The sequence below is a fragment of the Lissotriton vulgaris genome, chromosome 9, assembly GCF_964263255.1.
Source record: "Lissotriton vulgaris chromosome 9, aLisVul1.2, whole genome shotgun sequence".
Lineage (NCBI taxonomy): Eukaryota > Metazoa > Chordata > Amphibia > Caudata > Salamandridae > Lissotriton > Lissotriton vulgaris.
The window spans coordinates 907,009,418-907,022,639 of record NC_141697.1 but is presented as its reverse complement, the minus strand read 5'-3'; the positions used below and the strand labels follow the sequence as shown (position 1 = coordinate 907,022,639).

Genomic DNA, 13,222 nt, shown 5'->3' with positions numbered 1-13,222 from the left:
GCAATAGGTCTCGCAGCATTAGAGTTAGTGCTTTTAGAATTGTTTATGGGTTTTTTTTGTAAATCTTTAGCATTTTTGTTTCCTGTAGCCAATGCTAAAGAATTACAAATAAAAAAAGCCATAAACAAATCTAAAAGCTCTAACTCAAATGCTCCGAGACCTATTGCACTGTGTGAGGGTGAGGGGTTGAGGGTGAGTGAGGGTGAGGGTGAGTGAGGGTGAGTGAGGGTGAGTGAGGGTGAGTGAGGGTGAGTGAGGGTGAGTGAGGGTGAGTGAGGGTGAGTGAGGGTGAGTGAGGGTGAGTGAGGGTGAGTGAGGGTGAGTGAGGGTGAGTGAGGGTGAGTGAGGGTGAGTGAGGGTGAGTGAGGGTGAGTGAGGGTGAGTGAGGGTGAGTGAGGGTGAGTGAGGGTGAGTGAGGGTGAGTGAGGGTGAGTGAGGGTGAGTGAGGGTGAGTGAGGGTGAGTGAGGGTGAGTGAGGGTGAGTGAGGGTGAGTGAGGGTGAGTGAGGGTGAGTGAGTGAGGGTGAGTGAGGGGTTGAGGGTGAGTGAGAGTGAGGGTGAGTGAGAGTGAGGGTGAGGGTGAGTGAGGGTGAGGGTGAGGGTGAGTGAGAGTGAGGGTGAGGGTGAGTGAGAGTGAGGGTGAGTGAGGGTGAGTGAGGGTGAGGGTGAGTGAGGGTGAGTGTGAGTTAGGGTGAGGGGTTGAGGGTGGGTGAGGGTGAGGGGTTGAGGGTGAGTGAGGGTGAGGGGTTGAGGGTGAGTGAGAGTGAGGGTGAGTGAGGGTGGGTGAGGGTGAGTGAGGGTGAGGGGTTGAGGGTGAGTGAGGGTGAGGGCGAGTGAGGTGTTGAGGGTGAGTGAGGGTGAGGGTGAGGGGTTGAGGGTGAGGGTAGGTGAGGGGTTGAGGGTGAGTGAGGGTGATGCTGAGGGGGAGAGGGTGAGTGAGGGTGAGTGAGAGTGAGGGGTTGAGGGTGAAGGGTTGAGGGTAAGTGAGGGTGAGTGAGGGTGAGTGAGGGTGAGGGGTTGAGGGTGAGTGAGGGTGAGTGAGGGTGAGTGAGGGTGAGTGTGGGTGAGTGTGGGTGAGTGTGGGTGAGTGTGGGTGAGTGAGGGTGAGTGTGGGTGAGGGTGAGTGAGGGTGAGTGTGGGTGAGGGGTTGAGGGAACCGGAGCACAGAAGAAGTGGAGGCGAATTTGCCAGTTTCTAATAAAGCAGGCTTAGATCCTCGCTGCCCGTGCTTGGATTATCAACAGGGCGAGGACAATAAAGTGGAGAAAAAAGGGGGGAAAGTACTCGGCTGGAAAAAGATGCCCAGATCAAGCAGATAGAAGTACATACCGGAGAGTGTATACTCGTAATGAGTCCAACAATATGGTGCACTGAAGTAAACCTTAAGGTACCCTTACCCTCCTCCACCTACTATGGCATTACCCTAAGATGAAAATATACTGGAAGGAGGTACAGGACAATAGACATGATGTTCAAACTCCTTACACTGTCAATCTATATAAAACATGCTATAATTGATAGGCTAACATACCTGCTGAGCTACCCTAGTGGAAAGCAATTACCACTCTTCTTATGAGCTGGCAAGCAAGTGCTCCTAGCTTATTGGGGAGCAAGCAAGTGCTCCTAGTTTATTGGGGGGCAAGCAAGTGCTCCTAGTTTATTGGGGGGCAAGCAAGTGCTCCTAGTTTATTGGGGAGCAAGCAAGATACTCCCTCCCCCCACCGGTCACGGATATAGTGCGTATAGGGGCAAATAGGTGTAGAAGATCTGTCACCCTGGAACAGGGGTTTCAGACATTATGGGGACCACGTTCACCCACCCTTATTAAAGATTGAGCTAACAGGCCTAAGAAATTAACCGTCTTTATCACAGCTCAAACGAAAGTGGGGTCAAATGAAAGGGCTTAAGGAGAAGACAGAAGTGACACGGGGTAAAGCTACAAGTAATACCGAAAAGTAAACTGGGTCGAACGCTCGTATTGTGTCCTGTCAAAGAGTCGAAAAAAAGGGTCAGATCTGAGGGAAGGGGCGGGAACGTGTTTAGGGTTGGTTGTTTAACTCTTGTAACATTCGTTACATTTGTCCCGCCGACCTGCGGCTGAAGGCACGTGCGTGGGTGCACTGCAGACCGACTTAATAAAAATAATAGTTCCACAAAGCAAAAGACAAACGTTGAAGAAGGAACCAAATGTTCAGCATAACTCTGCATTTATCATGTCTTATATGGCCGTTGCTGCATCATTTACAAGCCGAATAGTGTATGGTTTAGCTCCTGTTTGATTCTGAAAGCCAGATTCCTGGCTATGCCTTCCTCTAACCGTTACATTTCCTGGCTTGCCCACATCGACGCAGTTGCGTGAGACAGAAGTGAATTGCTGGAAAGATAATTCAGTGAGTGATATATAATCAGTAACGTAAGTTGTGTTTGGTCAATACACAACAGTGGTTTGAGCTGCAGCGAGGCAGTGACGTTTGCAAGCAGGTGTGGTAGAGACAGTCAAGCAGGGGCATAACTGAGCCAGGTGGTGGAACGGAAATGCAGAGAAAGTAGCGAATTATAGAAGTAACGTTTAGGCAAGAAAGTGCAGCTGATAACGATTCTCTTGCAGGGGACATAACCCATCACCATTTACTTTTCTACCTTCTCACCTGCCTCTGTTGCTCATTGGAGGCCATCTTCCCAGGCTGCACTAATTCATTCCCGGCGCCCTTCACCCGCAAATGCAGACACGAGCAGCCAAGCGCCGAGTCATCTGGATCCTTCTACCTTTCCATCAGAAAAATTGAGCATGAAAACGGACTGCATCGAATGTTCACGGTAAAGCCGCCATCTTGAAGCGGAGTCGAGTATTCACGGGTGGAACGGGAGCGGGCGAAAAATTGACTTAGCGCTCCCTGTATTTCCTTTGAAGCAAACGATACTTACCCCCTTATCTAATACCTTCCTATGTTGGTGAAGTGATTTATTTTATAGCCTACTATGACACACACCAAATATGGTGGTCGTGTGCAGGGTTCTTATGGGAGCTGTAGTCCATGTCTATCATTGGATTGCGAGCCTGTGTTCTGGGGTTTCAGTTTGAAAGGGTGCATGCCTGCCAGTCTTTGGTATCGGAATAAGGGACGGGGGTACAAAAAATTCTTGGGACTTTACTTTCCTGGTAGTCGATATTAAAACGGGGGCAGTTTAACCGGAAGAAAACTGAAATAAGCTATTTTTTCAATTTCAAAATCGGTACTAATCGGCATAAATATAGTAGTGTTTGACATGTATATGGGTGGCTTCTAACGAGATAAGGGGTTTAGGAGGGTGTTGGGGGGGGGGAGGAGGGGAGCAGATTCAGTGTATAGTAATTCCCTGAGCCCTGCTCTCCGTGTAGAGGGTCACATATGTTTCAGGGGACATAAGCGTGCGACAGATAAAATTGAGTAGAAAGAAGAACGTAAGAGTTCTGTAGACGGGGTTGCAAAGGGCCGTTCGTGGCAAAAGGGATTTGAGGGTGTGCACTGTGCAGAGTACCAGTAGGGCATTGGTTATTAAGTGCCTTAGGGCAGTGGGATCAGGGGAAGAGGCAAATCAAAGGGTATTAGTGATAGACGACAGGAGTGGCCCAGGAGTATTGGGTAATTCGCAGCGAAAGCCAGTAGACAGGGTATTTTCCGTCAGAGTGTGCTAGCAATAAGCTGAGTGCAGCTTATTAAGGGGGCTACCCAAAGTCCAGCTCTAATGATGGCAAGTGGTGCTGGAGATGCCGACCGTCCCCATCTTAAGATGTGTAAGATCAGCGCAAGAGACGTCAGAGGCAGACATGGGGTGGCTGCTGCTTCTCTGCAAGAATTGCATAGAAAAGGTAAAGTGGGTTGAGACATTGGAACAAAATGCACAACGCTGACGAACAAACACCCTGTTTGGAGAAATGCGACACGGCGGGAAGGGGAGGGGGCGGAGCGGGTAAAATAAACAAGACGGAGGGAAGAGAGGGGAGGGGGGAGGAGAAATGCGACACGGCGGGAAGGGGAGGGGGCGGAGCGGGTAAAATAAACAAGACGGAGGGAAGAGAGGAGAGGGGGGGAGGAGAAATGCGACACGGTGGGAAGGGGAGGGGGCGGAGCGGGTAAACAAAGACGGACGTGCACGCGCTTTTAAGCTCAATGCGCATGCGCATTGAGCTTAAAAGTCACGGGCACTGCAAGGAATCGCCACGATTCCTTGCAGTGTGGATAAAGAGTGGATAAGTCCCAATACTCTCGCCTTGCTCGATGCGCATGCGCATCGACAGGCGAGACCTAACAAGCAACAGATCTCTCGGGCAGACTGATGCCTCGCTGCGTTTGTTGGAGTTAATGACCAGCACTAAAAACAAATTGTCATGGTTTATTGTTCTCGCATTGGTGCTTGCTAAGCGACATATTGCAATGTCATGGAAGGTCGCAAGAGCACCAACACAAGGCAACCGAGTGGCTGATTTACGGAAATGGGCCAAAACGCGGTGTGATGTGATGTCAGGTGTCCGTGGTCTTGGTGTGTGTGTGGGGGGGGGGGGGTGCAGGCGGGATGAAGAGGCACAGGTTATGCAGAATGAAATACTTACCTTGAAAAATTGGGACCTTAAGCAGACGAGCACCCTCCCTTAGCATCAGCCGCATTGTAGTGGTATACTGGGCATGGGTATGCGTAGGGGAAGGGCAGTGGAGGCTTGGATGAGGCTTGTTGTAAGAGGGGGGATGGGTCAAAACACGACACTGGACTCAAACGTCACTGTACTTTTCAATATTACAGCTACTCCTACAACACGGTGCGCTCAAAGGGTTTTTTTCTGTTAAATTTAAGGCAAAGCAGTAGTTTCTCAGATGCCAATAATAGCAGAATTGCTGTTACTTTTATATCTGCACTGCCGTTGGCACAGACTGGGCAGTAATTGCTTACAGTTGTTAACGAGTGGTCTTGATGCATTGTGTAATGATTACTTATGAAAACAAAAAGAATTATGGCAAAAAAAAAAAAGTCACGCAACAGCAATACACTGAGCGAACAGTTACAAAACCAAGGAACAAGAGCTTAGGGGAGTGGCAAACAAGGAGGAAGGCACATTAATTCCACAACTGGAAGCTAGAGCTGTATACGGTAATGGCCACTTACCTGATGATGTTCATGAAAGTCCCCATCATGTTTCCTGCTCCTCCACCACTTCCACCGGGGAAGCCACCCTTCATAAAGCTATTTATTAGAAACATTATGGCGTCTCAGGATGTAAGATACAAGAAGGATACAAGCAGGAGCTGAAAAAAAGAAGGGAAGCGGAGGGTCATGTTAATGTGAAGATGCAATTCCCAAATAACATCAATAAAATCTCTGGTCACCCATAACACTAAACCACACACAAGGAACTGGCATTTGCATTACTGAAGGCTCAGGTTTTCTACTTTTTGAGATTCATACTCAATACAGTATATTTAATTCCTCCACCACGTTCACACAAAAAAATAATCATTTGGAATCATCTTCAGGAACTGTGAACAACGTTACAGTTCTGAAGTTGGGATCATTGTGTGTGCAGCTTGTAGTGTTAAAATGAACCTTTCTTGCGTCTTGCAGCAAATTAATTCTTAAAAAAAATTTCTAGCACAATTTTTGTTCGTATTTTAGGATGAATCAAGATATTTTGTGTTCTCTGCAAAGATAATCAGGTGCAAGCGCTGTAGCCCTGTATCCATCAGAGTCTCCGGCAAGATCTACCTAAAAACTGAATATATTCTGAAAAATAAACTGTTGTTTAAAGAGCAGCGTACAATGTATTCGCCTTTAATACACATGATTTGTCTTTTATATTTTATTTAGATTTAAACACAATATCTTTGGTTTACTGTAGTGTCAAACCCCCAAATTTCCGAAGGTCTGCCCTTCTAGAGAATTTCACACCTAAACAAAAAGCATCCCTAAGGCATCCATCGTACCAAAACAAGAAATCGAGGTACCCAATCACATTAAAATGTCTCTTCAAGTGCTACAATAAACCAAGCCATAAAACAGACCACTTCTTAGATCGAGCCTGGGCAGCGTATGCGCTGCTTTAAGAGCCATGCTGGGTTGGTGTATGGACTTGAAGCCCCCTCACTCTCTGACCATATTTTTTATTGTACTTGTGTCATTGTCCTTCGTAAATACTGGCTACAGATTCCTTAATAGGCTTGTTAGTGCTGCCTTAGTACCGGCTTGTCTTCATTTGTAACCTCCCATGAGGACTGGCCTTTTAACATCAGTTGTTACACAGTAGTCTTCTTCAGTCTGAAAGCACTATTTTCTTTAATGGTTTCTTCGACCGCAGGCCCTACATGCTTTCCTGCAACATTCAGCATGCCATGCGTGCTGTCACAGGGTGCTTTTACAAAAACAAATACATTTACTGATTCCATGTTTCATACTGGAAAGAAGAAAATGAAACCCAATTCAAGATAGTGGCCGCATTGTAGCCTCATAACATCTCTCTCTACACCACATGGGGCTTGCTAGTGCTTTGTTCCTTTTTATGTACTGGATCATCACCCTTAAAAAGAGAGCTTTATGAGTGCTCTGCGGCCACAATGACTGGTCACTGACATAGCCAAACGACTGTCCGTCTGGCTTGTTCCGAATCCGCAGCACGTGCAAGACGCCATCTTAGAACAATGTGAATATTTAAATTTAATGCAGTAGAAGTGTCCAAAAACTCAGTAAATTGCACGTCTGTTATTCACATGAGTTACTGTTACATGGCTGAAAATAAAGACATTTTAAAATCAGAAACTTTGCCTACGTTGTCCAATAATATTGAAACAAAACACTTTTTTCTCGTAGTCCGAAGTTTTGCTGCTGCTTGAATACGGTCATCTCCCTTTATGCTTTACAACATAGCTGTGTTTTTTAGGTCGAGCTGGAGTTGCATCCGAAGGATGCTCCAGTTCGACAACTTTAGTCAGCCGTCTCGGGGGAATTAGGGACAAGAGGGTGCCACGCGCTTCTCTTGCATATTTTGCTGGATTTGACTGCGTGCACGCGCAGCCACACTCACGCATGCGCACATACACAGCCACACGCATACACAGGCGCGCGCACACACACACTGCATACACACACGCACCCCCCCTTAAACAGACCCCCGCGCACACAGACAGACACAAGCACAGACACACTCAGACACACGCGCGTACACCCCCCCCGCTCTCGCGCACACAGACACACGCACACAGACACACACACATCCCCCCTCCACTCACCGTGCACGGGGAGAGAGCTCGGGCTTCATCGGGTGAAGGCAGCCTCAGGCTGGTTTGTTTACCTGCCCAAAGACAAGCATAAGAGGGAACCTCAAGAGCGGGTATAGCGCCACTTCCGGCATCGTATTGGCCAATGGCATACGAGGCAGGTGCTCAAGGACACGCCTCCTGGCCGGGAAAAGAGCACATCAGGCGGCCGTTTTGGATTTGCTAAACCAGGATTTCAGTGTAATCGGAGTAATCCGACACCCGTATTACTTAATGTACAGAATCCCGAAAATAATATGCGACTTGCTGCAAAAACTTTTTGAGTAATAGGTAATTGCTCCTAATGCATTGTCTAAGTAAAAATTTCAACACATTTAAAAAAAAAAAAATTAAACGGGATTTACGGGAACCATACTAAAATAAAAAAGATATGTCTTTTTTCCCGTTTGTTATACGTGACAATGCCATTAGTTTTCAATTAACACCCAAACCTGCCCTTTCAAAGATGGCCGCCTTCGTCGCTTTTTTTCTCCAGGAAGTAGGCGCGGCTGGCAGCCGGTGTAACGTCAGAGCGCGGCGCACGAGCACTCAGCGTGCCAGAAGCTGCGGGCGGCCGGTGGTAGCTGAGGACCAAAGAAATAAACAGCGAGCAGCATAGAGATGGACGACAGACTCTAACGCCGCGAAGACGCCGAGGACCTGGGCACGCGCCTGGTGACAGGGATGACGGCGTAGCGGGCGCCCATAGGGAGAGACGTCAAGGGGCAGGTGAGGAGAGGCGCTGGCTCGGTCAGTGGTTGGTTCTGAATTGAGGGTCCAGGGTTCGAGCCTCGGTCGGGAAAGGATGCGCGTCCATCTGTGTGCATTAAATAATAATATAACACTCAAGCGGCTCCTTTTATACAGTGATGGGGGCTGTAATAAAGTGCCACCTCTGCTCCTCACTCTCAAGGTCGATGGAGGCTCCAGGGCTTCAGTTACAGTTCAATAGACCATTGCACATACCTCTCACCCACACTACCATGGCAATGTTTGGGCCTCACACGAAGGACCTCAAGGACAAAAAGAGGGAGGGGGGTGAACTTTAGAGGGCTACCGAGTGAAGGGTATTTTAGGAGATACTTTATTTTATTTACTGTCGTTTTATATAGCGCAAACTTTACCCACAGGTGTCAGAGCACTTTACAAAAGAACCAGGTAAGTTACATAAGGTACACAAGATACACTAAACACGCTAACACGCTACATATATACAGTTACAAGGGTACAGACCACATCACTCTGGGGACACCACCACATCACTCAGCCCACCCACATCACTCAGCACCACAACAGCACTGTCATTGCTTGCTACCAATAAGCATTGCCATAGCCAATAGGACTCGCATTAGGAAAGTGTAAGATATTGGCTTTGTGAATAACAATGCTATTAATTTATAGATTTTCAAAGCCAACACACATTAAAAAAAATTGTCATTTACAATACCAATAGCTCACACTTTCTTAATGCGAGACCTGTTGCATTGCAAATGCTTGTTTAAAGGACTCTTTACTAAAAAAAATATCATGGAAATTTCGGGTTTCAGTGTAGCAATTGTGGAACGGTGGTGGGGCGGAGGAGAAGCTGGGTGGGTAGGGATTAAAAAAAGAAAAGGGGTGGAACATGGGAAGGAATGGGAGAAAAATGAAGGAAGGAGCAACATGGAAAGCATGGGGTGGGGGGTTTCAATTGGGAAGCAACACACCAGAGAGGGGGGCAACAAAAAACAAGCACTCTCATACAGTATTGCAAGAAAAGAAAAGTAGTTCCATGATGCGGAGCAGTAGAAGGATACAGATCATCCAATTAGAACAATGGTAAAGAAGCAGTGCTCGATGAGAGGGACAAACAAGAACAGGAAGGAAACCCATCAGTTAGGAAGCAAGCAAAAGAGATGGACAAGAAAGCTAACCAATAGTAAGCAATGTGCTGATGCAAAGCTCTAGTATTGGTATGGTCTACAAAAGGTTTTCAAGAGGTCTTTAACCAAGAAGGCTTAAAAGGGTTTTGAAAAAAAAAAGCATGAAACATTTCATACAAAGAAACCTTGGTACAAGCCAAACATTCTTTAATAGTATATGTAAGGAAAATCATCTTTCAACAGGTCTACCCCTAGCAACCACAAACACAAGAAATGCCCAACGATAATGGCAACTCTGAACTCCATTTATTTTTCTCTTTAGAAGACTGATTATGGCCAAGTTTGTCGCCATCCTACTAACCCCAACATCCATCACGTTTCCATTGCACAATAGATTTCAAAGCACAAACTCCAGTACACTAGCTTGGCAAAACCAATGGGTCTGGCCTTGGAACACTTTTTTTTTACATTTACTAAGGAAAAATATATAATATACAAATAAATGGTAAAGATATAGAAGCAGAAGCCCAGGCACTCAAACAGAGTTGATTTTAGGCTGCTGTGCATGTGTGATTAGGCAAAATGCAACCAAGCAAAGTGCCAGTGGGTGAAGTGAACTGACTTGCTGCCCGTTGCACTATGCTGTGGTGTGCTGCAGTAAAATGTGAATGACCATGAACAGACCTGGGAATAAAGAGGCTGACCCAAAGTCCTTGTATGATTTGTGTGTGCATTTTTGCTTTAATTGTTTTTTTTTATTTAATGGAATGCTAGGTAAATCGGAATATAAGACTGACAAAACCATTAGTTTAGACGGGCCCTATTTTTTCTGTCCTCCATCAGCTGAAAGGGGTGTTGGGAACTCACACACCACTTGCGTGCCTGACACATCCGAGGTGCAAAGCAACATCATTGCAAGTGGTTTGTGAGACACCGGGACAAGGCACACAGTATATACTGTTTACCATTACGTGGCAACTGAACATCCAAGTGATCACCAATTATTTTTAGATGAACCTGGTCTGTTTTTTTTTTTAACTGCATATGGCCCACGGTAATGCGCTATATAAACTGTATCTTGTTAGTAATTATGTTAATTCTATATCCAGTTACACTACATATATAAATCTGTAAAACACAGAATTCTTTATTTCATATATATTAGGCAGTGCCCATAACTACATAGGCTATCTGGTGGGGGTTTGTTAGGAATGTTTCTTAGACCACATCCCTCTCAGAGGCCTCTGACCCCGCATTTTTGTCCCACTTAAAGCAGCGGGTCATTATTAAACAGTCATCCACTCAGGTGACTCGACTAACAACGAGTAACATAGGAGGCCAGTCCCTGCCTCACTAAGGAATGTTACCTGGCAACGTTCTCACCTCTGACATGGCAGGCTGGCAGGCTGCCACGCCCAGTCAGTGCCTAAAGCATGTGTTTCTCTTTCATGAGATATTTTGCTGCATTCCAGCTAGAAAGGGTAGAAAGCCCAACTATACATACACCAAAGAAAATTCGTACAGGCAACACAATGGACGCAATACAGGCAACCTCGAGCAGGCAGAATGCTGCGACCAAGTTCTGTGGAAACGAGAGTGAAGTACTGGTTTAACCGGAAAAGAAAAATGGGTGGGGCTTGAGCAGTATTTAGTCAGGTTTCGCGTGAACACACAGAACAAATACTGCAGGGGCAATGGAAAGCCACACACAAGCAAGGGAAACATAATTCATAGGCAGCATACAGCAAAGGATTCAGCGACTGCACAAGCACTCTGTGGCCCAGTGGCGTTCAGCCTTTTAACTCACACAATTACAAGTTTCAAGTTTAAATACTTTATTCGACAACATTGTCATAAAAGCTTTCTTCCCTAAACTAGACAGAATAAATACTAATCTAATAATAAAAACGTATTAAATACCATACATTTGTACATTGTTGGCGAATAAGGATCTTTAAAATTTATACATTCTTTTTAAAAAGAGTATCATCACAAACCAAAGGAAGCTCATGTAGTTCATGGGGGTTTTAAAGTGCGCATGCGTAATATCCAGGCCCATCCCAGGAATTTAGCCACAGCAATTGCAAGTTGCGGTGCACAATTTGATTTCAGGACCCTAAAAGCCTCTATACATCTCCTTGTGCCCAAGTTTCTGCATGCCGGTTTCAGCCACCTATTCCTTGGGGCAGCGTATAGTGGACATACAAATAAAAAGTGCAAAATATCTTCTACATGGGATTTACAATGGAAGCATGTGTTTACATTATCCGGGGACCACTTGACAGTAAAAGAATTTAGGGGCAAGGTGCCGACTCTGAACTGGAAATACAATTTCCTATCTAGAGGCTTGGAGATCAAATCCCAATACTGTTCAAACATTGGGGAGGTTTTTAACTCTAGGAACTGGGATGTCAAGGCAGGAGATTGGCTAGAGGTCAGTGCAGCATTGTTTATCATGTCCCAGTATAACTTTTTTAATGTGGTCTTTGAAGGGAAGTCATCTGGGTCTGTTACGGACCACAAGTGTTCAAGGTGCAATTTTTGAAGTAATTTCCTCACTTCTTTTAGCCAAACTACTTTATGGAAGATATCAGAGTTGTCAACGTCCAATAAGGCAGCAGCATAATGTCTCAACTCCGGGGTGGATTTTATACGCCTCCAATATAGGAGGGGGCGAAGTCTGATCATGTCCTCAATCCTTTTCCTCCCCAGGTCGTAATGGAGAGGAGTGGAGGGGGTGCTCTGTGGGACCCCGATCAAGCCCCGCTGGAATTTATTTTCTGCCACTGTCAAAACATTCAAATTGGTGAAACCCCAAAGTTCTGAACCATAAAGGCATGCACCCAGCACTTTCATGCCATAGATCTCCAATGTTGGCTGTATTGGCTTTGTAAATGAAGATTTATACTTTTTGACTATTGCCCCTGCCAACTGATTAAATTTTAACAATACAAAGTCCATATGGGATCTCCAATTCATACTAGCGTTCAGGGAGATGCCTAGATAAGTAAAGGCATCCACTCCTTCCAGGAAAGCCCCGTTGTAGGCCATTTTCCCCTTGAATTTCTTGGAGGGATTTAGATTCATGAATTTTGTCTTTGATGTATTTATTTCTAAGCCCCGGATCCGGCAGAATTCGCCAAAAGCGTTTATTGTCTTTTGTAGACCATTAGGGGTCCGCGAGACCAGCAAGGTATCGTCTGCAAACATAAGTACTGGAACTTGCTTCCCATCTAGTAATGGAGCATCCGTCGGAGCTTGGTTCAGAAAATCCACAATGCCATTTATGTAGAGGGAAAATAACGTGGGGGCCAGGACACAGCCCTGTCTTACACCTCTCTCAACAGGGAAGGTTTCCGTGACCTCCCCCTGGGCTCCCCACCTAATCCGGGCATAATTGTTCTCGTGGAGTCTTACAAGCAAAGTTAGTAATTCCGGGCTTATTCCTAAATCCCTTAGAACATCCCAAAGTTTTTGCCGGGGAACTAAATCAAACGCGGACTTCAGGTCAACGAAAACAGCGAACAGAGGACCATTTAGCAGGTTAACATTTTTCCAGTATAAAGTTAAAAAGTGGAACACCTGGTCGACAGAGCTGGTTAAAGGGCGAAATCCCGCTTGATAAGGCGAAAGAATGTCCTTTTCAACTATCCAGGCTTGTAACTTGTTTTGAACCAGCCTGCCCATCAACTTTTGGGCACAGTCAATGAGGCTGATTGGCCTGTAGTTGCTTGCTAGAGCCTTATCTCCTTTTTTTGTAAACTGGGATTATTTCTGCTCCTTTCCATGTTGTAGGAATCTTTGCCCCCTGAGCGATAGCATTCCCAAGCCATACAAAATATTTACACCAGCTATCTGTCTAGTAGAAAAACATCAGCCGGTATGCCATCAATACCTGGTGCCCTGCCTCTGGTCACTCCATCCATTGCCTCATGTACATCTTTTAATGTGAATAATTCATTGACAAAAAATACCCTTTCTAGAGGGGGAACTGTCTGAAGGCCTGTGTTGTCAGCATATTGGGGTTTGAAAAAGTCGACCCAGGACTCCTTGGGAACATACTTTTTTGGGCATTCCGCTA

General features: G+C 45.8%; 1 protein-coding gene across 1 annotated transcript in view; it reads right to left on the bottom strand.

Moving 5' to 3' along the window:
• The window catches only part of CAPNS1 (calpain small subunit 1), a 188,878-nt gene that overhangs the window by 100,569 nt on the left and 75,087 nt on the right, over positions 1-13,222 (bottom strand). Inside the window, exon 2 of the mRNA XM_086938694.1 lies at positions 5,139-5,278. Within this exon, the coding sequence (XP_086794820.1) occupies positions 5,139-5,233 (95 nt within the window). The 5' untranslated portion in view covers positions 5,234-5,278. The remainder of the gene's footprint in view (positions 1-5,138; positions 5,279-13,222) is intronic.